Below are 26181 nucleotides of genomic sequence, written 5' to 3' on the forward strand. Positions count from 1 at the left end.
TCACCTAGTCGGCTCGGGGATTCGAACCAGCGACCTTTCGGTTACTGATCCAACGCACTTAACCGCTAGGCTTCCTGCCGCCCCTAACACCCCCTCTTCCCTCTACACACCTTTACCTTGTTTAGATTTTTGTTGCCATGGACGGTGTCAGTTACGTCACTTTGTTGTTGTCATTGTTCTTAAAACATAATACAAAATACCAGTTTTAGAAACATTGCGTTTGTCTTTTTAAAGCATCTTGTGAAACAAAACAGTGCAAGAGGTGCGAGCGGAGCACGGCAGTTGACAACACCCTAGTGGTGGAAGTTTGGATGGAGCAGCGCTATAAGAAAGGATTGGTTGAAGAGCTTCCTGAGGGGTAGTGTCCTGAAGGGGCGCCCGCCTAGAAGGACGACAAAGACAGAGAGAGAGGGAGAAAGGGAGGGCGGGAAGCCATTAAATCACCACCAGTGAAACTAACACAAGTCTTATCAAATAGAGACTGTGGACATTCGGTTGAAAACCACCTGATGGTCCCACTCACCAAGAAGGGGTTACTAGAGTGTGCGGCCATCGCCTGTGCAAAGGGGGTCACCACAGCCTTGGTCTGTCCATAGGCTGAAAACCCCCCTCCTGGTGGACCAGAGAAAGGTTTAAATGAAAGGGGTACACCACACAAATTCATGCAAAGCACACATACACCCATGCAAACACCAACACACACCGTTGGGTTGCTGGGGATAGGCCGGAGGCTGGGGGAAGGAGGCCTGGCCAGGGAAGGGCTGTTGGAAGGTCCCACTGAAGCTGGTGGGGAGGTTGTAGGCAGCAGCGTTCCCGAATCCGGCTGGCATGCTCATGGAGCCTGTTCCAAACGTGGCTGCAAGATAGGTGGGAGAGGAGAGGACACTCACAATCTACACAATATCACATCAGTTACACAGAGCTTACGCTACACAATTACCGCTAACGCAGACTACAAAACATCTTCGCACGCGCAAACACACACACACACCCACCCACCCACCCACCTACCTACCTACCTAGTCAAGCTATAATCACACCTGACGCCAGGTTAACATTGGCACACAACCTGAACTAAAACACCTTTACTGAGCAATGTACACTTAAACACAGAGAAACAAACACAGCAACAACAAAAAACACTACTTTGTGAGTCTCAGAGACTAGCTCTATCCATAACATAACCAGCATTTAGCACACTGCTACAGTACTACATCAATCAGGGTATAGGCACTCTTAGCAAATGCAGTGTACAGAATCCAGGAGGGTGAAAAATTATAAGAAGCTTACAGTCAAGATGGTTGTGCAGTTAAAGGATACTCTTAAATGGTTATCTGGCTGTTTGATGTCCTTTCAACACCCATTTATAACCTCAGAGCTCTGCTGGAGGACATACACACTGCCAACAGCTATAGTCTGAAAAGCTACGACTGTTAGTTAGGCTATTTCTCTTGGCCGGCAGGGGGCAAGATGGGGTAATCGGCGGTGCCACATCACTACAGTCTGGGAGCGTCAGTGAGGGCAAGAGTGAGGGCAGGGGGGGATTGGTGAGGGTAGCTGAGGCATCAGGACCCCCACACTCACAGATACAGTAGAAGCAGTACTGGGGTCAGAGGTCAGGGCACACAACACATGCACAGTCGGCGAGACAGTCACAGGACTCTCTGGGGAGCTCTAGGAAGCACTGCCACAGCCAAGACACATGGAGGCAAGGGGGGGTGGGGGGGGAGAGAGAAAAGGAGTGAGCTGGAAGAGGAGGAGGAGGGGACATACCAAAGTGGGCTGGAGGGTAACCCTGCCCATGCAGAGACCCCAACAGGCCTGTCCAGCATCACAAGAGCAATCAGACAGAGCCATTATAATTTGCACGTACACACGTACGCACACACCTTCACGCTCATTACAGAAACACTCAGTCCCCAATCAGTGTCTCTCCGATTTAGTCTATGTAAGAATATTACTACTTGGACTATATCCTCATTTAGCTACAGACAATTGTTAGTAAATAATGCTGCCGTCTCGTAGCAACCGAGCCACCGGCAATAGACTTACTTAGAGATTAATACAATTAGCTGAGCGATGAAGTGAAGGCATCTGGTTCATAACCTCATTATGACCTCTGACGACCATGACCACTGTGACCATGGTCACTCTCACATGGTTTCAGGTGTTCACAGTCATCTAAGAATATGGACTTGTGAGATTTCGATTGACTACTAGGCTATACCTTGAATTTTGCTACATAGAGAAGCTTTTTCATGATCACCTGCCTCAGTTAATATGTGATATTTTAGCATGACTTTGGAAAATAGTTGCCATCTGTGAAACATGTTTTTGTTCTGAACTACCTCAAAATGGCCACTAACCACTGATAGTTAGATCAGCTTTAGTCACAGAGATGTACTTCATCTAGTACGAATTAGCTGCATGCTATTGAGGAAGATAATTGTATTTTCAGACTCCCGCGTGATCAGACGTGATGTACGAATGGCAGGGAAAGGGATACCTAGTCAGCTGTACAACTGAATACATTCAACTAAAATGTGTCTTCAGCATTTAACCTCGGAACAACCCAATTGCGCATTACATGACTCCTTCTCAGTATGCATGCCTAGTACAGTGGGGAGAACAAGTATTTGATACACTGCCGATTTTGCAGGTTTTCCTACTTACAAAGCATGTAGAGGTCTGTAATTTTTATCATAGGTACACTTCAACTGTGAGAGACGGAATCTAAAACAAAAATCCAGAAAATCACATTGTATGATTTTTAAGTAATTAATTTGCATTTTATTGCATGACATAAGTATTTGATCACCTACCAACCAGTAAGAATTCCGGCTCTCACAGACCTGTTAGTTTTTCTTTAAGAAGCCCTCCTGTTCTCCACTCATTACCTGTATTAACTGCACGTTTGAACTCGTTACCTGTATAAAAGACACCTGTCCACACACTCAATCAAACAGACTCCAACCTCTCCACAATGGCCAAGACCAGAGAGCTGTGTAAGGACATCAGGGATAAAATTGTAGACCTGCACAAGGCTGGGATGGGCTACAGGACAATAGGCAAGCAGCTTGGTGAGAAGGCAACAACTGTTGGTGCAATTATTAGAAAATGGAAAAAGTTCAAGATGACGGTCAATCACCCTCGGTCTGGGGCTTCATGCAAGATCTCACCTCGTGGGGCATCAATGATCATGAGGAAGGTGAGGGATCAGCCCAGAACTACACGGCAGGACCTGGTCAATGACCTGAAGAGAGCTGGGACCACAGTCTCAAAGAAAACCATTAGTAACACACTACGCCGTCATGGATTAAAATCCTGCAGCACACGAAAGGTCCCCCTGCTCAAGCCAGTGCATGTCCAGGCCCGTCTGAAGTTTGCCAATGACCATCTGATGATCCAGAGGAGGAATGGGAGAAGGTCATGTGGTCTGATGAGACAAAAATAGATCTTTCTGGTCTAAACTCCACTCGCCGTGTTTGGAGGAAGAAGAAGGATGAGTACAACCCCAAGAACACCATCCCAACCGTGAAGCATGGAGTTGGAAACATTTCTTTGGGGATGCTTTTCTGCAAAGGGGACAGGACGACTGCACCGTATTGAGGGGAGGATGGATGGGGCCATGTATCGCGTGATCTTGGCCAACAACCTCCTTCCCTCAGTAAGAGCATTGAAGATGGGTCGTGGCTGGGTCTTCCAGCATGACAATGACCCGAAACACACAGCCAGGGCAACTAAGGAGTGGCTCCGTAAGAGGCATCTCAAGGTCCTGGAGTGGCCTAGCCAGTCTCCAGACCTGAACCCAATAGAAAATCTTTGGAGGGAGCTGAACGTCCGTATTGCCCAGCGACAGCCCCGAAACCTGAAGGATCTGGAGAAGGTCTGTATGGAGGAGTGGGCCAAAATCCCTGCTGCAGTGTGTGCAAACCTGGTCAAGACCTACAGGAAATGTATGATCTCTAATTGCAAACAAATGTTTCTGTACCAAATATTAAGTTCTGCTTTTCTGATGTATCAAATACTTATGTCATGCAATAAAATGCAAATTAATTACTTAAAAATCATACAAATGTGATTTTCTGGATTTTTGTTTTAGATTCCGTCTCTCACAGTTGAAGTGTACCTATGATAAAACATTACAGACCTCTACATGCTTTGTAAGTAGGAAAACCTGCAAAATCGGCAGTGTATCAAATACTTGTTCTCCCCACTGTATGTTGATATCTGTTGCTTACTGCATACATTTTTACTGAACAGTATGTTATAAACAGTATGTAGTATGGTTAGTACATAGTATAGAATTTTTGTAAATAGTAGGCAAGAATGATTTGGTTCATAGCCTATGGCTTTAGTTTCAAGTACATTGGGTATGCAAGACATCCGTGGCGTGTCCCCACCTGCTGCTGCCATGGCCGCTGCTCTCCCGTTGCTCTGGAAGGGGTTGGTGGTGGCTGTCGCCGGGGCAACCACTGCAGCAGCAAAGGGGTTTGTTGACGGACCTGGCAGAAGGGAAGAGGAGACATCAAACTCATATTAGTTCATCTCTGAGTAGCTAAGTCTACTTCAGCTCTAGAGAAATGGGTTGCGGTCTCATTTTAATCCACCCCCTTCTCCCCGAAGCGTGCACTCGTTCACTCCCCCTCATGGATTGAAAAGTAATAGACGCAAGACAGTGAGTGAAATATGAAGAAAACTCCCTATAGCCAATGCTTACACCTATCCAATGTTTTTAAACCCACGGGGTGAGTTAACTAGTGTAGTGCACACTAAGGGGGAAAGGGTAGCGAATGGAAACTCACCTCCAAAACCCTGGGGCATGCTGGACATGCATTGTTGTGCCTGGGCTGACGAGACTCCTGTCACAGGGCCAAACATCCCCCTGGGACACAACACAACACTCGTTAGTGACCACATGGACTCACCATGACAGAGGCATCCCAAATGACAGCATATTACCTATATGGTCCCTAGCAGTAGTGCTAAAAGTAGTGCCCTTTTAGAGAATAGGGTGTGATTTGAGATGCAACCAGTGACAGAGGCGAGAGGGCTGAGTATCATTTTGAAAGATAGACCTACTTGTTGATAACAAGAAAGTTGATTTATATATTTACAAAGATGATAATATGAGAGAGACAGAAAGAAAGAACTCTAGGCATAGACTGGAGGGCAATGGAAAGAGGGGGAATTCATCTGATGGTGTGTTCTCGTACCCTTGAGAAGTGCTGATGGTGTTGTAGACGCTGGTGGCGGGGGCCGACGAGCCGAACACGTTGTCCAGCTCGGCCAGCGCGGCGTAGCGGTCTGCCGCCGACGTACCCGTCAGCTGACTCTGGGGGTGACGCAGTCCTGCCGACGTCCCCGGGGGGAGAGAGCCCGGGGCCCCACTAGGGACGCTACCTCCTGAAAACACACACAGGCTGGTTCACAACACAGGGAGGCCAGGAGGGTACTGTAGAAGCTAGTAACTCCATCCGTCTCCTACACACAGCAGGGAGAGATTGTATAATAAATCAATGTAACATACACAATCACAAAGAAATCTATTAATATTTTATTTAGGGAGGTCATAAAAAAACATGGTACTAAGACAATTTATTTCAAAAGAACAGAATAGCATGATTTAAGATGTATTTATCTGTGCTATAGTCGCTGAGGCTATGGCGGCGCCATGTCAATGAAATTAACTTGTACATTTAGCAGACATCACATGCTTATATTCCACATCCCTTTACAACATGAATATGATGGAATATAACAGACTAAAATAGAAAGGATATTTTCCCCAAATTGGTATTTGCTGATTGCCATCAGTAGGCATGGAGCTGCAGTTATTCTAGATAAACATATTTTGACAGTAAAATACTATGACGTCATGCACTCCAACATGCCATACCATTCCGCAAGCTGTGCTGTGGTATGACGCAACTTTTAAATGAGGACCCACTGTACCTGCTGGTTCAGAAAGAATGGGACCCGGACTGTATCTATTCTACACCATGCATGAGCTCATCATCCCCAACCCGATAGCAATCTCACTCTGCGAAACAGAGTGGAGGCTGGCTCGCAGCATGGAGAGGTTTACCGTGCTCCGTTTTGGCAGAGCTAAAGATGGTATCCAGGTCAGCCAGAGCTGCGTATCTATCAGCGGGGACGCTAGTAGTGCCGCTGTATCTGTCTACCAGCCCATTGGGCGCTCCTGCAGTGGAGGAGTAACTCTGGCTCTGGGACTGGGAAGAGGAACTGAAGCATCCAATGTCGGCGCTACAGGATTTGGGGAAGTGGTCAAAATTAGCTAAATTGCTAGTGTTAGCTAGGCCCCCCGAGGACGTGCTACCTGCGAGAGAGAGAGAGAGAGATGACAGAGAGGAGTCACACAAGAGGGGCCTGGGTGTGTGTGTGTGTTTCTGACTGTGCAGCGTAAATCTGGGGGGCTGGATTGAACACTGTGTGCTACTGGATACAGGCAGCATCTACAGAGTACAGCAGAGTCATCTTTAATTTATAACACCACTGTGCGTCATCTGAGCTGAAATCAATGGAAAGGATCTGCATCATACTGTCGAGTAGTATAACAGTCAGATCTAATGGAGTCAACTGTGTCAGACTTTAAATGAGCCCAACAGCAGTCATGGTCCTTAGTCTGACTGTCACAAGAGCCACACAGTGGCTTCATGTGTGTTTGTAGGATGATTGTTGCCTTTCTTAACAATCATCTTACCCTGAGGGTTAGTTAGGCACAGAGACTGAGGTTGGTCACTGTCTGAGGAAACAGAGTGAGAGTTGAGGTAAAGGAAGAGAAGAAGCATTACTTCACTGGGAGTGGTTTGAGGGTAGAACCTGACTGTTGCTATGGAATAAGAAATCCTGTCTACTCTCCTGTCTGACAAATGAATACACCTACAGTGAATTACTGAATTACCTACACCCTTACAAGATCTTAGTACAATACATATGTGGAGAAATATCTTTAGATTTTAGATGAATATCCAGAGGCCGAGGTAATAGTTGGCCATCTTTTCTTTCAATAGCTGGCTGCAGTTTAGACTGCATGACATCATGTTATTTGGCACTAATGGCCCTGTACTTCTGGATATGAACAGGTCAGCAAACACCAAAGAGCATACAACACACGCATCCACAGACAGGCACACACACATCAACAGGAACAACCAAAGACATTGATATGGGAAAACCCCTCGAGCCTACCAGACAGACAGAGGGGAGAAAGGGCAGTTAAGGTGTTAGCTAGAGGCTGAGCCCAGTGAGATGGAGAGAACTTACTGTGAGCACCTGCACCTGGGTATGGTAGAGCAGTGCCAGCGGTGGCAAACTCACCCACACTGCGGCTGGATGAGAGGGACATGAACGCTGGCAGCCAAAACAGGCGGGGTGAAATGAGTACCAGAGAGACAGGGTCAAAAAAAAAGAAGAAATATAAACCAAAACTGGGAAAACATCACCCAAAAGCAAAACAAAATCATAACAGAGCGAATGGAGTCAGTGTGAAAGAAGAGGCCAGGCAGCATGGTGGTCAGTGTGAAAGAAGAGGCCAGGCCAGGCAGCATGGTGGTCAATGTGAGTGAGAGCAGGAGGAGCCTTGAGAGAGAGGGGGGGTTGCATCTCAATAGTCTAAAGTGGTTTCCTCTCCTCGTCTCCTCATCTGCGCTCCGCACAGATCTGAAAACATATAGGATAGGTGAAAGCAGACATGACAGATAGAGGCCTAACTGTACTTTTGTTCGATCCTTTCAGATCAGTTACGGATGAAGGAAAGGTGACAAGGAGAGGATGCCACTGTAGAGTGTTTCGATGCACCCAGAGAGCAGTGCATTCCCATCCACCGCTGCGTAGAAGTCAAGAGGTCATCTGCAGACTGCAGGCATTAGTCTCCAGCAGAGGGCGGTGTGGTACATCAAAATCTAATTCCCTTGACTGTGGGTGGGGAAAACTAGCCAGTGAGTGAGTGTGTGTGCCTTGAGCAGCCAGCAAGCCAACTAGCAAATACAGAGCCAATGAGAGTGATGAAATGAGTGGAGCGGAGATGGAGCCATGGACCAGGACTTTGAGAATGGGGAGGAGAGACAGTGAGTGAGTGACAGACAAACACATGGGACAGATAAAGACAGTAGACAAATCATATGGAGACGTCTCCTAACATAAACTACAACAGACAAAATGGACACAAAACACATGACAAGTAGGAGTGAGAGTGAACTGATGTGAGAGTGTAACAGAGAGAGAGAGAGCGCCTCTGGGAAAGGAGGAAGTCTAACAGTGACCTGTTGAAAATGTGAGAGTGTGTGAGATAGAGACAGGCCATGACAGGTGAATGGAACATGCTCTACCTGTACGTGAGGTCTGGAAGGGGGCTTGGGGTGCAGAGGGGAAAGCACCCGATGGACCCACCGCCGTACTCCCAAACGCATCAAAGTTAGCAAAGTCTGCGTTTGCGTTCTGAGCAGCTGGAGCTTTGTACGAGGGTCAGACGCACATAAAATCAAAAAGGACAAACAAAACAGGACACAATGAATGAGATGATTAATGGTCACACATGACACAGGCAGCATCCCAAATAGCACCCTATTCCTATAGTGCACTACTTTTGACAAGAGCCCTGGTCAAAAGTAGTGCACTAAATAGGGTATAAGGTGCCATTTGGGATGAAACGACAGAAATGACACATTGAGGGATATGGAACTAAACTATATGGAGCTAATGACAGACTGGCACCAGATGACAATGACAAACAAACAATGATAGTGATGATGACAGGTCCAACTTCTTCTATAGGGCACTGCCCTGACCTTCTAGTGTGTGTGTGTGTGTGTGTGTGTGTCTGCCACTGGGTTCAATGTAAAACAGATTTTAAATTAAGCACACAGTACATCCATTCATTTCACTCTCTCATCGTCATGGCAATTCTGAATAATACAAATAATAAATCAACCAAAGCAAAGTTGGTAGAATGCATAGAATTAGTCATTTAATAGGATATCTATGGTAGAATGTTTGAATTTAGAATGTTTGGCTGGTAAGAGTAACAGTGTTGATTTAGAACTCAGTTTTGGGGTGCGTTCGTAAATTCATTCTGGCTATCTACTTCGATTTCAGAGCACTCTCGTCTGAGTGTGCCAGAGCGCAGAATAACTGATGAATTTACGAACGTTCAACACCCGTTGAATATGGCCGGTGTCAGTAAACTCTGAGCGCACTCTGGCACTCCAGATTGAATTTACGAACACACCCTTGGTTGCATCAACCTCAAGACTAGACGTGTGACTTGCTTCTGCTATCGAAGATTATAAATGTTTTATACATTTACTTCAATACCCAGCAATTTCACCAGTCCCTACCATGTATGGCACAGAGACGTCAGTATCTCCCTGCAAGAACTTCAAATTCCACCAACAACGGTAAGCATCAAATACTGCATTCTTCCCATGATTTTGATCATTTCTGTTTTTGATTTGGCTTATTGAGTATTTCTCTAATTCCATGTAGATACATGGAATTAGTTTTATTGTGACTTTAGGTCAGATCCTCCCGAGTTACTCTGTCATTTTGAGTATTACTGGAAGTCCCGGTCCCTTAACATGGCCAGCTTCTGCTACCACAACCAGCACCTGCATGAGCAGGAGAAACAACATCTGTTCCACAAGCACATGGAGATGACAAGGTGGAGTTCTACAGGAACGTGAGGATAAAGAGATGGAGAAACTGGAAGCTATTCTGGGGGTGTTGGGAGATTGCTGCAGAGATGGGCTTCCTGTGAATCTCGGATGTATTTTGGTTAAGTAGTAGAAAGATAGGAAAGGAAAGGATTGATAGGTATAGAACGTTTGATAAGTGTGTAGGTTATTGTCCATTTTCTAAAATGAATACTATTTTAAGTATCAAATTGTGATGTCTTTTTAGAGTGTGTGTGTCTTTAAGCCTCATGTGGGTTTACCTGGTGCTGCCTTTCTGTCCACACTACATTAAGGTATAACTTTATGGCTCTTTGAGGATGAGAAAACATTATTCTCTGAGCAAACAGCTTTACGTTGGCCTCATTAGTAACCAAGGAACTGACCGCCCATAGCCATATGAGAATTCCAGTGTCTTGCGATGCTTTACATAGACCAGTGTGATGGACAATGAGGGGGTTAAGGTACTTGGAAATCAACCATTTTAATTATTTAAAATCAATAAGGGGGGTGTGAGCATGCGGGTCTGGGCGATGAGATGTAGTCGTTGTTTGTGTGTAAGTTGTTGTTCATATGTGTATGTATGTTTCTTGATATGAAAAACATAAAGTGTGGTAAGAAAAAGTGAAGGTCCATACTCTTGAAATTAAGGAAGTCGAAATGCCTCTAAAGTTTCTTCCACTGCCATAAAACACACTTTTGGACAGCTGAAGCAAGCACCCAAATATTCTTCAGGAAATGTATCATTGAGTATAAGTATCATTGACCAATGAAGTCTATGCACTAAGCAGTAGATGTAACCACTGTGCCCAGGGGTGTAAGGACCGCTCCAGGGACCGGTGCAGCTCGTGCCACTCCTCCTTACCTGGGTGACTGTTGAAATGTGCAAAGTTGGCAAAGTTGGCCGCCGAGCCTGCTGCCATCTGCGAGTGGGGCGGAGCGGCGAAGATGTCTCCTCCCAGGTCGCTGAGGAGGTCAAACTTCTTGTCGTGGAACTGCTGCTGCTGGCTCAGCTGAAGGGCCTGGGCTGCACGACTCCCCACCGGAGACTACAGAGAGCCAACAGGGCTGTGTTCATTAGGGCATGCCGTAGCAAAACGCTTTGCAACAGAAAACAAAAATGGGCGTTTCTTATTGGACAGAAGTTCGGATGGAACCTCCGTTTCACTCCATTTCGTGCTAAATATGACCCAGTTAACTAACAGAGAGACGGACACCTCAACCATGCAGAAATAGTTCACCTGGATATCCACACTTCTCACAGGCTATCTTATTGAAAGCAACTCAAAAATATATATGTTTTGACTACTAGAGCCAGAAGGGTCTCCTGAATACATGATCTGACCAGGAAAAACTCCCTGGGCCCTACTTCAGGTCAGGGAAAACGTTGTATGGCCTGTTATCAGCCAGCTGAGTAACCAGTGTGTCTTACCTGACTGGGCGTGTGCTTGTTGAGGTGCAGGGTGGGGGCCGACTCCCCCAGCAGGGTTTTGAGGGGTCGGACCTCGGGGGTGCTGCTGGTGCTGCTGGCTGACGAGCCTGAGATGGAGGCATGGACCGAAGCCACCACTTTGGCCTGCTCCGGGGGAACAAACCTAAATCACAACAACAATGGTGTTCAATTGGTTACACAGCAACACAGGCTTGAATTCAAATGGACTCCTATAACCCAGCATCTCAGAGTAAGAGTGCTGATCTAGGATCATAATGAATACGAGTATATGGACAGGGGGGACCTGATCCTAGATCAGCACTCCTTCTATTTGTGCATACAGGTCCTGAACATTAATTGAAAGCAAAGAGATTGGCTGCTCCTGTGAGAACATTTATGCTGCGTTTAGATGGTATGATGTAGACAGCAAACCGGATGTCATTGTTTTCAATGAGAGCACGACAGTAAATGCCGTTGAGGCTGGAGGTGAATGCCGTCAGCCGCCACGGTAAACAGGACTTGTTTCCAACCGGATGTTGATTTGCACTTGTTTGTTTACTGATATCACCATAGCAACGCATACCGTCGTTCAGGCTTGCTTTTGCCGTCACCCTCTTCCTTGTTTTCTTGTCCCGCTATGCCGACTGGTATGACGGTTTTTGCGTCCATTGTCTAAACGCAGCATTAGGTGTGTGTAAATATTATACTTTCCTTTTAGATTCCAACTAACGCATACAGTAACCTAGATATCATCCACTAAATATGCCTGGGTTGTTACTGATGCAAAGTGCCTTGCTGCTCGAGGGCCAACTGCAGTGAGCTGCCCGTCTCTAGGGATTTCTCATGCAGTGGAGAGAAGGGTCCCAAATGGCACCCTACTCCCTTTTTAGTGCACTCCTTTTGACCAGAGCCCTATGGACTCTACAGCAGCCGCTCACCATCTCTTCTTCTCGTATTTCTCCTGAAGGAACTCCTTGACTTTCTGGGGTTCTCTGAAATCCGGTATGGAAGTGGTTCTGTCGTCGTAAAGCCCCAGCCATATCTGTTTGCATGACTAGAGAAGATAGGAGAGAGGGGACGGACAGAGACAGCAGAAAAACAGGTTTGGTGAAAATTGTAAGGAGAATAAAAGTCACAGGCAATTCAGAAGATGTGGTTCATCCCCTTTACAGAGGAAAAATACAAACATGAAAGAGAGAGAAAACCCTTCAACACCTCCAGGCCTAGAGAGCAGCATCAGAATGTAGGACATTAAGGAACATTCCAGGGTGTCTCTTGGGAGCCCGGAAATGGAGAGATCTACAGCCAACTTGCCAAGTGCAAAATTATTTTACAGTACACATGGACACCTAGGATTTTACAATTAGAAGCAGACAAACAGAATACATACTGAATCATAGAGACAGACAGACAGACAGAGAGCGAAAGAGAGAGACAGAGAGAGAGAGAGAGACAAACTGACAAACTATATATAAAAAGAGGACAGACAGCAGGAGACAATAAAGTCAAGGCTGAAGATAATGCATGTCCTCCAAGGCTTGTATCGATGTTTCCAATAGGCCTAGAATATTCTTCTCACATAAAGCACCTGACACACATAGCCTGCAGAACAGCATCAAGGACAAGCACAGGTTCAGTTTTGTACCACTACCACCCATATCATCTAGCAGAAGCTCATTACTCCAATTCGGAATCCTTGGCAGATTAAAGTGTGTGTGTGTGTGTGTGTGTGTGTGTGTGTGTGTGTGTGTGTGTGTGTGTGTGTGTGTGTGGGTCAGAGCCAACTAAATAAATAACCAGACGCATGGAACGCATGAGAAAGCATCAGAGCGACATCTCCTGAAAGAGCTGCTCTGTGTCTGTTGTGCCGTGGCCACCCGGTCAGCACACCACCACGCTATTCTCAGCAAACACACAAATCCCACTTTACAGGATTAGGGGAAATATCAGTGGAATGTCACCCAAAACCAAAAGGGGGAAAGGGTGAGGCCGGCCATATGGAACACAAAGTATGGAATTCCATGATCTGGGGTTAGAATAAGTCTCAGGGCATTGAGGGCAAGGAGTCAGCCAGCCAGCCAGCCAGCCAGCGCTCCTTAGACTGATTGATTAAGAGGTGGACATACGAAAGGTGGCCTAGCTTGGAGGACAATGGAAGTTGAATAGAAACATAGGCTACTAGCCTGGTCACAGATCTGTTTGTGTGTCTGGCCATCACAATGAGCATAGAAGACAGCAAGAGAGCATAAACAGATCTGGGACCAGGTTTGAAAAACACTTCTTTATCATTATAAACCTATGTATTTCTGCATTCTAGTCTCCATCGGGGTGCTAAGAACTGGAAGAGCTGGACAGTGACAACAGAAAACAAAAACTAGCGTTTCATTTTGGCCTGTTTGCTTCCCTTTGGTTCCTAGTGTATACGACCCAGGCAGCCATGTTGACAACAGTCCTGGGAGGTCTGTGGGGCCCGGTCGCTATGCCGACCTACCTCATTGCCGTGTTTCTGGAGGAACTCGATTTCCGGTTGCGTGAAGGTCGTCATGGAGATGGACTTCACTCTGTGGGGTGGGTTCAGCCCTCGCCTGAGGAGAGAAGAGAAGGGGGGAAAGAGGAGGGGAAGATGGGAGAGGGGAGGAGAGATTAAAGAAGAGGAAGATGGGAGAGGGGAGGAGATATGAAAGAACAGGAAGATGGGAGAGGAGGGGAGAGAGAACAGCAGAGAGAGGGAAAGAGGAGAGGGGAGAAATAGGGAAAATGCATTTGTAAAGCATCACACATGAAGAGCCCTTCCATTAGATAGGATCATAAGATCCAGATCCCTGTACTGACTCATCCTCAGACTGGAGCGATTCATTAGGAAAGTGCTGAGTTCTGCTGGGCTTATTACTGCAGAATCTGGGACAAGAACAGAGACACATCACTAGAGAGGAAGAGGAGAGAGAGAAGCGGGAGAGAGAGAGAGAGAGAGAGTGAGCAATTCTTCCCTTGTATAGCCTAACGGGGAGAGCGAGAGAGAGAGAGTGAAGGAGCGAGAGAGAGAGAAATTCTACCCTTGTAGAGCCTAACAACACGGGTACTGAACCCCGGCTTGTCATCACGACACGCAAGACATAAGACTGTGTTAGCTCATGGAGCGCAATCCCAAATGGTAGGCCTAGATCTAAGAGTCAACACTAGTCTTTCAGTCTCATGCGAGGTCACTTATCACGCAATGTTGTCGTCACCAAAGCCCCATATACTACCCACCATTGTGACCTGTACGCTCTCGTTGGCTGGCCCTCACTACATATTCGTCGCCAAACCCACTGGCTCCAGGTCATCTATAAATCACTCCTAGGCAAATCCCCGCCTTATCTTAGCTCATTGGTCACCATAGCAACACCCACCCGTAGTATGCGTTCCAGCAGGTATATCTCACTGGTCATCCCCAAAGCCAACACCTCCTTTGGCTGCCATTCCTTCCAGTCCTCTGCTGCAAATGACTGGAACAAACTACAAAAATCTCTGAAGCTGGAGACACTTATCTCCCTCATTAACTTTAAGCATCAGTTGTCAGAGCAGCTTACCTATCACTATACCTGTACACAGCCCATCTGTAATTAGCCCACCCAACTACCTCATCCCCATATTGTTATTTACATTGTTATTTATTTTGCTCATTTGCACCCCAGTATCTCTATTTGCACATCATCTTCTGCACTTCTATCACTCCAGTGTTAATACTAAATTGTAATTATTTTGCACTATGGCCTATTTATTGCCTTACCTCCATAACTTACTACATTTGCACACACTGTATATCGATTTTCTATTTTCTATTGTGTTATTGACTGTACGTTTTTGTTTATTCCATATGTAACTCTGTGTTGTTTTTAATCGCACTGCTTTGCTTTATCTTGGCCAGGTCGCAGTTGTAAATGAGAACTTGTTCTCAACTGGCTTACCTGGTTAAATAAAGGTGAAATAAAAATAAATACATAAAAATGCTCGCTGAGCAACCTAGCTCAGCTACACTTGAAGGGAGTTAGCGTTAGCCTAGGTGTGTGTGTATGTATGTATGTATATGTGTGTGTGAGCGAGTGTTTGATGAAAGTGTGTGAGCTTTTAGAGTATGTGTTCGAGTTTCCGTGTGATGTGTGAGTGAGCCCGAGCTATCAGGGAGGCCGGTTTTCTGCCTCCATTTCCTGTACACAGCTCTGCTCCTGTGTGCCGGCCATTTCAAGAGAGGAAGAAAAAAAGTCTGCTGAGGAACAGGTGAAACTGTACCCCGTGTCACTCAGGTCACCTGAGCCTCAGCACTTGTTAATGAGATTTGTCTACATTAACATTTGCTCTAGACCAGCGGTTTTCAACTTGTGGTCCGGGGTACTGCAGGTGGTCCGCAATTTTTTGTAATGTTTTGTTTTTATATATATATAAAAATAATAAGTTGGGAGAATTAAAAGGTGTAATACACAATTTTACATCACTTTTCACAATGCAAATATAATATTGATAATAATAGGCCTGTTTACATTCACTGCTAAAATTGACTAAATTTGACCGCCACACACACTTCACCTAAACATTCTCCATGGAGACCTAAGAAAGACCTAAAAGCTATAGAGAACTGGGAGGGAGAGAGCAACGCTGTGCTGTGTAAGACTAGACTAGGGCTGTTCTTCAATTATTCACTGCTCTTGCCTTTAGCCCTCCGTTGAAATTAGGGACGAGTCCCACCCAAATGGTAGATCACCTCATTGTATTTCTATGGATCACCCATCCATCACCTATCTTCAGTTCTATACAACACCAATCAATCAACGGACTGACTGGAGCTGCATTCAGTCAAAAGTAGTGACACTAGATTGGGAATAGGGTGTCATTTGGTACACAGCCTGTGTATGGGGTTCAATTACTGACCTATTGACAGACAATAATGATAGAGTAGGTAACAGGGGTCGTTGTCTACAATTAGTATTAGACTAGCATTCGACTAGAGCCAAGTAAAAATGTAGCATTTCAGCTACATCAATGGTAATGTGTATTCAGATCTACTATTAGGCGTCGGGGTGTATCCACTTTCTGTCACAAATAGAGTGACTGACATCAAGGTCTCACACTGAGATTACAGTGAATCTATGTCACACACAGACCAGGTCTTATTCACCAGACACCAAACGAACATAACGGACCAAAACGGGGAGGAACTAGCTGTACTTGAGAAATGCTTGTTTTCCGCTGCAAAGCATTTTGCTACGGTATGCAGTGCACTAATGAATGCGACCCAGACAAATACATGCATTCGATTCAGCCTGTCAGAACCATCATTCCGACCGTGTTCATGCTGGTACAAAGTAAAGCACACCCGACAGTGTAGTTGTGGCTACTAGTGCAGGGAACATTTGACTTTTCAACCTTCTCTCGCTCTACTTAGACTGGCCAGTTAGCCAACCATGAGGGTGAAGTGAGTGTTTGACTCCGTGTTTGACTCTGTGTTTGTGTGTGTGTGTGTGTGTGTGTGTGTGTGTGGCCTGGGGCACATGAATGATCAGTTCAGTCTCATGAGGAGGAAAGTAGGTCAGATACTGGGAGAGAGTTCCAAACCCCTCCAGCTCTGAAATAGGATGGCATCACACCGCAATTGAAAAATTCGGACACTTTTTAAATCGCTTTTTCTTTTTTTACAGAGAAACCCAGTTGATTTGCATACCCAGTGGAATTGTCAAAGTCAACTTTCACACTATTTTGTCTCTCTCGCTCTCCCTCTTTCCCCCGCTCTCTCTCTCACACAGTACAGTGGGGAAATAAAGTATTTAGTCAGCCACCAATTGTGCAAGTTCTCCCACTTAAAAAGATGAGAGAGGCCTGTAATTTTCATCATAGGTACACGTCAACTATGACAGACAAAATGAGGGGAAAAAATCCAGAAAATCACATTGTAGGATTTTTAATGAATTTATTTGCAAATTATGGTGGAAAATAAGTATTTGGTCACCTACAAACAAGCAAGATTTCTGGCTCTCACAGACCTGTAACTTCTTCTTTAAGAGGCTCCTCTGTCCACTCGTTACCTGTATTAATGGCACCTGTTTGAACTTGTTATCAGTATAAAAGACACCTGTCCACAACCTCAAACAGTCACACTCCAAACTATACTATGGCCAAGACCAAAGAGCTGTCAAAGGACACCAGAAACAAAATTGTAGACCTGCACCAGGCTGGGAAGACTGAATCTGCAATAGGTAAGCAGCTTGGTTTGAAGAAATCAACTGTGGGAGCAATTATTAGGAAATGGAAGACATACAAGACCACTGATAATCTCCCTCGATCTGGGGCTCCACGCAAGATCTCACCCCGTGGGGTCAAAATGATCACAAGAACGGTGAGCAAAAATCCCAGAACCACACGGGGGGACCTAGTGAATGACCTGCAGAGAGCTGGAACCAAAGTAACAAAGCCTACCATCAGTAACACACTACGTCGCCAGGGACTCAAATCCTGCAGTGCCAGACGTTTCCCCCTGCTTAAGCCAGTACATGTCCAGGCCCGTCTGAAGTTTGCTAGAGTGCATTTGGATGATCCAGAAGAGGATTGGGAGAATGTTATATGGTCAGATGAAACCAAAATAGAACTTTTTGGTAAAAACTCAACTCGTCGTGTTTGGAGGACAAAGAATGCTGAGTTGCATCCAAAGAACACCATACCTACTGTGAAGCATGGGGGTGGAAACATCATGCTTTGGGGCTGTTTTTCTGCAAAGGGACCAGGACGACTGATCCGTGTAAAGGAAAGAATGAATGGGGCCATGTATCGTGAGATTTTGAGTGAAAACCTCCTTCCATCAGCAAGGGCATTGAAGATGAAACGTGGCTGGGTCTTTCAGCATGACAATGATCCCAAACACACCGCCCGGGCAACAAAGGAGTGGCTTCGTAAGAAGCATTTCAAGGTCCTGGAGTGGCCTAGCCAGTCTCCAGATCTCAACCCCATAGAAAATCTTTGGAGGGAGTTGAAGGTCTGTGTTGCCCAGCGACAGCCCCAAAACATCACTGCTCTAGAGGAGATCTGCATGGAGGAATGGGCCAAAATACCAGCAACAGTGTGTGAAAACCTTGTGAAGACTTACAGAAAACGTTTGACCTGTGTCATTGCCAACAAAGGGTATATAACAAAGTATTGAGAAACTTTTGTTAATGACCAAATACTTATTTTCCACCATAATTTGCAAATAAATTCATTCAAAATCCTACAATGTGATTTTCTGGAAAAAAAAATCTCATTTTGTCTGTCATAGTTGACGTGTACCTATGATGAAAATTACAGGCCTCTCTCATCTTTTTAAGTGGGAGAACTTGCACAATTGGTGGCTGACTAAATACTTTTTTCCCCCACTGTATGTGTAGAGAGCTGAAACACCCAGCAGCAGAGCGCCTGTCATTAGCATACTGACTACTAACATCCTCACCAGCCAACGCCTCTGTAGTACTCAGACACACACACACACTTCTTAGCCAAAGCCAAGAATAAATGAGCCTGTATATGATAATACGGCATCCGTCAGCACTGTTCAGCATTCATTCAATGCTTACAGTGAGGGAAAAAAGTATTTGATCCCCTGCTGTTTTTGTACGTTTGCCCACTGACAAAGAAATGATCAGTCTATAATTTTAATGGTAGGTTTATTTGAACAGTGAGAGGCAGAATAACAACAAAAAAATCCAGAAAAACGCATGTCAAAAATGTTATAAATTGATTTGCATTTTAATGAGGGAAATAAGTATTTGACCCCTCTGCAAAACATGACTTAGTACTTGGTGGCAAAACCCTTGTTGGCAATCACAGAGGTCAGACGTTTCTTGTAGTTGGCCACCAGGTTTGCACACATCTCAGGAGGGATTTTGTCCCACTCCTCTTTGCAGATCTTTTCCAAGTCATTAAGGTTTCGAGGCTGACGTTTGGCAACTCAATCCTTCAGCTCCCTCCACAGATTTTCTATGGCTGGCTAGGCCACTCCAGGACATTAATGTACTTCTTCTTGAGGCACTCCTTTATTGCCTTGGCCGTGTGTTTTGGGTCATTGTCATGCTGGAATACCCATCCACGACCCATTTTCAATGCCCTGGCTGAGGGAAGGAGGTTCTCACCCAAGATTTGACGGTACATGGCCCCGTCCATCGTCCCTTTGATGCGGTGAAGTTGTCCTGTCCCCTTAGCAGAAAAACACCCCCAAAGCATAATGTTTCCACCTCTATGTTTGACGGTGGGGATGGTGTTCATGGGGTCATAGACAGCATTCCTCCTCCTCCAAACACGGCGAGTTGAATTGATGCCAAAGAGCTCAATTTTGGTCTCATCTGACCACAACACTTTCACCCAGTTCTCCTCTGAATCATTCAGATGTTCATTGGCAAACTTGAGACGGGCATGTATATGTGCTTTCTTGAGCAGGGGAACCTTGCGGGCGCTGCAGGATTTCAGTCCTTCACGGCGTAGACTATGGTCCCAGCTGCCTTGAGATCATTGACAAGATCCTCCGTGTAGTTCTGGGCTGATTCCTCACCGTTCTCATGATCATTGCAACTCCACGATGTGAGATCTTGCATGGAGCCCCAGGCCGAGGGAGATTGACAGTTATTTTGTGTTTCTTCCATTTGCGAATAATCGCACCAACTGTTGTCACCTTCTCACCAAGCTGCTTGGCGATTGTCTTGTAGCCCATTCCAGCCTTGTGTAGGTCTACAATCTTGTCCCTAACATCCTTGGAGAGCTCTTTGGTATTGGCCATGGTGGAGAGTTTGGAATCTATTGAATGATTGCTTCTGTGGACAGGTGTCTTTTATACAGGTAACACACTGAGATTAGGAGCACTCCCTTTAAGAGTGTGCTCCTAATCTCAGCTCGTTACCTGTATAAAAAGACACCTGGGAGCCAGAAATCTTTCTGATTGAGAGGGGTTCAAACACTTATTTCCCTCATTAAAATGCAAATCAATTTATATCATTTGACATGCGTTTTTCTGGATTGTTTTGTTGTTATTCTGTCTCTCACTGTTCAAATACACCTACCATTAAAATTATAGACTGATCATTTCTTTGTCAGTGGGCAAACGTACAAAATCAGCAGGGGATCAAATACTTTTTTCCCTCACTGTACAAGAACACAACGGTCAGTCACCATAAACTATGGTTGGGCTCAGGAGTTTTTACTAATCACATGAAATAACCAGAATAAAATTCAAATACGTCTGAGAGGTTTTCCTGGTCAGGTCCTGGCTGACATGGTCAGAAAAATAACAATGGTCCCTGAAATATGGTCAATGTGTCACTATATTAACTTCCTACTGTAAGGAAACCTCTACAACAAACATTGTTTTCCTCCTGGGAAAAGCCTCTCCACCTTCATATGGAATGTGTTTGCACAGTAGATTCTAACCCCACCCATTAAACAAGCCACAGGCAGCGGAGGAGAGGGGCCGAGAAGTGCCCCAGCTCTGACCCCCTTGACAAGTAGGCAAGCAGTTAGCTAACTAACTGGCTTAGTTAATAACTACTCAAATCAGTTAGCCCAATTAACTGGCCTAGTTAAATACTCAAATCAGTTAGCCTAACTAACTGGCCTAGTTAGCTACTGAAATCAGTTAGCCTAACTAACTGGCCTAGATAACTACGCAACTGAGTTAGCCTAACTAACTGGCCTAGTTAACTACTCAAATCGATGACAAGAAAATACCAACTATTAATCTCAAACCAAATCAAAAGGCATTAGGATCAACAGAAGGAAAGACAATCAAGCAGCAGTCTTATGAATGAGCGTTGAAATAGTGTTGTGTTTTAGGTTGAAGTTGACCTTAGACCCAGAGGGTCTTTAAGGTAGGTTCCTGTAGAAGGGAAGGGGAAGGGGGGGTAGTAAGTGGCTAACAAGAGATAGAGCTCAGGAAGATGGTCGTGGAACTGGTCACATTCCTTCAGCTCCCGAGTGGCGCAGCGGTCTAAGGCACTGCATCTCAGTGCTTGAGGCGTCACTACAGACCCCCTGGTTCGATTCCAGGCTGTATCACAACCGGCCGTGATTGGGAGTCCCATAGGACGGCGCACAATTGGCCCAGCATCGTCCGGGTTTGGCCGGTGTAGGCCGTCATTGTAAATAAGAATTTGTTCTTAACTGACTTGCCTAGTTAAATAAAGGTAAAATAAAATAAATTCTCTAAAGGGTGTGGGAAGGATAGACATGCCAGCAGCTCTAAGAGCTATCCTATCAAAAATACAAACACACATATCCTTAAATTATAGGCCTAAACCAGTAGCTTGTAACACTATCATTAGCCTATGTCGGCATAAGTCGGCAAGCACAAAAGGGTCTCAAAGAACACAATAAGCAAGTTTCCCAGTCCCAGATTAAGTTTACTCCTGGACTAAAAAGCATGCTCAATGCAGAGTCCCCACTGAAAGTGTTTTCCAAGAAAAAGACATCTGGGTCTGGGAAATTGTCCCGCATACAGTAATTTGATGTCTCTCAGTCAGCGCTAACCTCCTCTACCCTTCCTGGGAACCAAAGTGAGATAAGAAGTCAATTTGCAACTTCCGGAATTTTCCGCTTCCTGTTTAACTACCCTGCATGCTGATGATGTAGCGAAACAGGGCCAATGGGCCATGCCACCACTTCCCCACACTAGAATCACACCAGGCTTCCTGCATACATACAGTACCACGAGGCAGACAGCAAAGCGGTCATTTCCCCTGCCTCCCACGTCTCTCTATCTCAGCAACATGACAGTCCTGCCAAGAAAGATTTGCACAAGACTCAGATCCACCGCATAAGTAAAATGGATAGCCTGATCAGCAGAAAGGAGGATCGGTCATCGTTCTGCTGGGAAACCAAATCCAATCCTGCTAGCACTAAAGAAGGACCGCCTAGCTATTGTGTTATTACACTGGAACAAGGTATAGACCACTAGCTAGACAAGACATTAATAACCTACCTGATATGGCTTGCCTATAGGGATATGTTTGGTAGGTAAGACTTGGTAGTTTTGCAGTTGGTAGACTTTACAGTTTTGGCTACCATCTTGGGTTATTTTTCACATTACACAGTCTGTCTGAGAGACAGTGTGAAACTCTTCAGAGGAGCTTGTGTGTCTGAGCGCAGAAAATAACTCCATTATCCCACATCAAAGTTTAATACCACAGCACCACTGGGAAATTCACAGTGGAATCCCTGCAGAACCATTAGAGATGAGAGAGGGAAGGACCAAACTGTCCATCTGCAGACAATGATTCTCACACAGTGTTCTCACAGTTGAAGCGCACACACACACCCCTTAGCTGCCAAAACAAAGACCTTATAAACACCGCCCACCCAGATAGTACCACTTAGGCTAGACCGAATGATGCAAGTACACACCTAAAACAGATCCAGTGTGTGTAATAAGAGAAAAGGGTTGGGGTGCAAGAGAACAATTCTGATGGGGGAAACCCAACAAGGAGACAGGGGCACCTTAAAACCAGACTGGGAAGCAGCTAAGTCAGTCTCAGTTCCCCTACCTATTAATGGAGCTATGAAGGACAGAGTCAGGGAGGGACACACACTTCACCTTTTCTGCCATTATTAAGCTAACCATTATCCGCTAATGGACCATAACAGGTTGACCTCAGTGAGGCATTGAGGAAGGAAAGCTAAGTCCGGCGAATGGCGTCTCACTGCGCAGCATTGATGAAGTAATCAGGACATTGTGGGCTCGTGTCCCAAGGGCGAGGCTGGTGCTCAGGAACTTGTGTCAAGACACACCAGAGACAGATAAAGGTTGCTAGCCTAGCTCTGCAGTGTAGCCTATGCAAACTGGGTGTAGAGTTCAGCAGAAAGCTACAGCCAACCTCATACACAAACTATGATGCTAGAGAAGAATCGGCGAATGTACTGACTAGCACAACATGGGTGGTTTTAGGCCTAACTGTAAGGAAGAGTAAAAACTGAAATCCCCCAAAGACTTGAGATGAAAGATGTTCTGCAAGTGATTAGCATAATGACATTATATAGATCTACTGCAGAATATTATAGGTTAGCAAACCAGGGAGGTCTGGGGTAATGTTCATTGTGGTCCTCTGTAGCTCAGCTGGTAGAGCACGGCGCTTGTAACGCCAAGGTAGTGGGTTCGATCCCCGGGACCACCCATACACAAAAATGTATGCACGCATGACTGTAAGTCGCTTTGGATAAAAGCGTCTGCTAAATGGCATATTATTATATATTATATTATCATCTCATTTACGTCAGCAGGAATTCTTTCAATGGTGAAAAAACAAACAAGCTTGCTGCTGTTGAAGACACCTGATGTTCGTCAACCTAGCTGAAAACCAGGAAATGGTGAACAGTACACCAGTGATGTCCTCTGTTTGAGATATGTAACAAGTCATTATTTACCATGCATGCAACTACCAGGCATTGTCAGATTCTGAACAAACAAGGTCAGGTTGACATGAAAAAGCTGAGTGGCACATAAAAATCTAGAAAATGATCTTGTTTTTTTCTCTGCCTGTGTGGTGTTCTTTTTTCCCAGATCTTTAAAAATTAATTTCCTCAACAACATTTTACATATAACTGAGATTGCATTATTTTGGTAGGAGTAGGGAGGAGAAAAACACAGCTTCAGTCCCACTAATCCTCAATCCCAAGCTATACAGATGCTTGGTTACACAACAGTACAAGCCAGAGGAACAGCATCAACCTTGCATCACAGAAATACTGTTATGTTAAATAGTAAAATGCCATTTTGAAAATGAGTTTCCCCTACCACCTTAATAGCTAGGCAGATGACACTTGTTTTAATGTGGTCGACATTGCCTGGCTTGATAGCTAGCTGGGTGGTCAACTAGAAAAAACTGGGTGATTGACAATAAAATCGCTAGCTAGCCACCTGAGGAGCAAAGTTAACTGGCTAGTGTGCAGGCTGCTCTCAGACTAGACGTAACACAGTAAACAAAAATCTGGGACACTCAAATTAGTATGATATGTTACCTTTGTTATGGTTAGATAAGACAGTTGGTTACTTAAAGGAAATCTCCACCCAAAAACTATCTTTTGGTATTTGTTTCATTAGTCCATTGTTGATATAGTCCCAAAATGTTTTGCATGTCAGCAATGAAGTTTTCAAGATATATAACCTTCAAAACACGGAAATACAGCCGGTATGATATGTTTTGAATCATATGATGATACGTTTTGCCAGGGCGGCAGGTAGCTTAGTGGGTAAGAGCGTTGTGCCTGTAACCGAAAGGTCGCTGGTTCTAATCCCCGAGCCAACTAGGTGAAAAATCTGTCGATGTGCCCTTGAGCAAGGCACTTAACCCTAATTGCTCCTGTAAGTCGCTCTGGATAAGAGCGTCTGCTAAATGACTAAAAAAAAAAAAAAAAAAATATGATGCAAAATGCCTCATATCAGCTGTATTTCTGTTTGGGACTATATCAACAATGGACTAATGAAACAAATACCAAAGGATGGTTTTTGTGTGGAATTTGCAATTAAGTAGACTCAGCGATATGACTTAGATGCAGGAAGTAAACAGCATAGTGGATACATTTCCACTACAACTAAGAGAGTTGAAGCGCGAGGCTCAACTTCTCTGCTGTTTTGGCGCCCTGGCTACCACGCTGTGAACAGTGTGAAGCGATCCAGTGCACAACGCATATACTGTGCGTGACTGAGAGCAAAGTCTTATATCTCGCTCATCTCAATATCTGTGGCGCTGCTAGTGGCAACATCATTTAACTGATTCTACCTTTATGGCAAAACCGAAACGTGGGTGGTTGTGTGTTCGAATCTCATAAGAAATTAAGGATTCTAGCTTTATTACCTCAAATATTTTTTATTGCATGCTGCTGATGTAGCGAAACGGGGCCAATGGGCCATGCCACCACTTCCCCACACTAGAATCACACCAGGCTTCCTGCATACATACAGCCTGTGTTCGAATCTCATAAGAAATTAAGGATTGTAGCTTTATTATCTCAAATATTTTTTCTTGTGTACCTACATTTCTTTGTGTGTGCCTACATTTTTCAACTTAAGCGGACATGTGCTCCTTGTAAAAAAGGTCAGCGTAGAGCCCTGCATACGAAATGTAACATTTACTAATTAGGTCTCCCGGATTTTCGTTCACTATATTGCATCTACCCCTGAGTCCAGGTTGCAGTGTGAAAACGACTGCAGCGTGTGACACGTTTCTTAATGATGCTCATCTTGTCCACAGATCTCAAACTAGCAATTCACACTGATCACATTTAGCGGTTTACTATTTAGTTAGTTACAGTAGCTAACTATACTGTTTAACTGCGTTAATTGATTGGAGCCAGCTAACATTAGCTACTGTAGCTAACTACTGGTAAATTGCCGTTACAGTATGTGGCTAGCTAACGTTAGTTAGCTACCAGCGAGCTTACTAGCTTACTAAGAGATGCTAACTGTATCTGGTTATTTAGCGAACTATCCTACTCTTATACTAGATATATCGCGTTAATTTGGCTATATCTAGTTAGCTAGCTATAGCTAACACAGCAGACATCCAACCCACAAGACAATTTCAGCTCAAAATGGAAAGAGACTGGGAGGAATGGATAGCTAGCTACCTAGCAAACGGTTAGCTAGCTAGTAACTAGGTATTTAGCATCATGACAGTGCGGCCTGTCAACGCGGAATTAAAAGGTCACTCATTCAATCACATTTCTACTTACAGTATGCCAGAGCAGGAGGTGCAGACGAAAGACCCCACCGTCATGTTGGCATAGGTTGGGCCGCGCTGATCGCAGTCAAAGCACTTTCTGTTGGGAGGCAAACTCGTCATTTCTCTCAGCATCTTCAGGTGTTTCTCCTCTTGCTTTCTTTTCGCACTCGCCGCCATGACTGGGACAAATAGGGGAAAGAAAACAAAACCAGTGAAGGATGGGGGAATTGCAAGTAACGGGAAAAGCTTTTGCTGCTAAACGGGTACCGAATCGGAGTAGAGCGGCTACTATGACTGTCAGCTGAACAAGGCGTCGTAGTCAAGAGAGGGAGTCACGCACTGCACGCTCCTGATTTCC

General features: G+C 45.0%; 1 protein-coding gene across 4 annotated transcripts; it reads right to left on the bottom strand.

Moving 5' to 3' along the window:
* Nucleotides 1-26178, bottom strand: LOC121567560 (arf-GAP domain and FG repeat-containing protein 1). Of its 4 annotated transcripts, XM_041877702.2 has the most exons (13): nucleotides 25834-26178; nucleotides 13616-13709; nucleotides 12063-12178; nucleotides 11125-11287; nucleotides 10558-10741; nucleotides 8352-8474; nucleotides 7288-7374; nucleotides 5217-5406; nucleotides 4806-4885; nucleotides 4404-4505; nucleotides 704-856; nucleotides 524-612; nucleotides 1-382 (listed from the first exon to the last, which is right to left on the bottom strand). In XM_041877702.2, the coding sequence occupies exons 1-13, from the start codon at nucleotides 25998-26000 to the stop codon at nucleotides 323-325; spliced, it is 1608 nt and encodes a 535-aa protein (XP_041733636.1). In that variant the 5' UTR covers nucleotides 26001-26178; the 3' UTR covers nucleotides 1-322. The 4 variants fall into 4 exon arrangements, with proteins under 4 accessions (XP_041733636.1, XP_041733639.1, XP_041733638.1 ...); XM_041877705.2 differs by lacking the exon at nucleotides 8352-8474; XM_041877704.2 differs by lacking the exon at nucleotides 7288-7374.
* Between the last annotated feature and the right edge of the window lie 3 nt (nucleotides 26179-26181).

The sequence above is a fragment of the Coregonus clupeaformis genome, chromosome 6, assembly GCF_020615455.1.
Source record: "Coregonus clupeaformis isolate EN_2021a chromosome 6, ASM2061545v1, whole genome shotgun sequence".
NCBI classification, from domain to species: domain Eukaryota; kingdom Metazoa; phylum Chordata; class Actinopteri; order Salmoniformes; family Salmonidae; genus Coregonus; species Coregonus clupeaformis.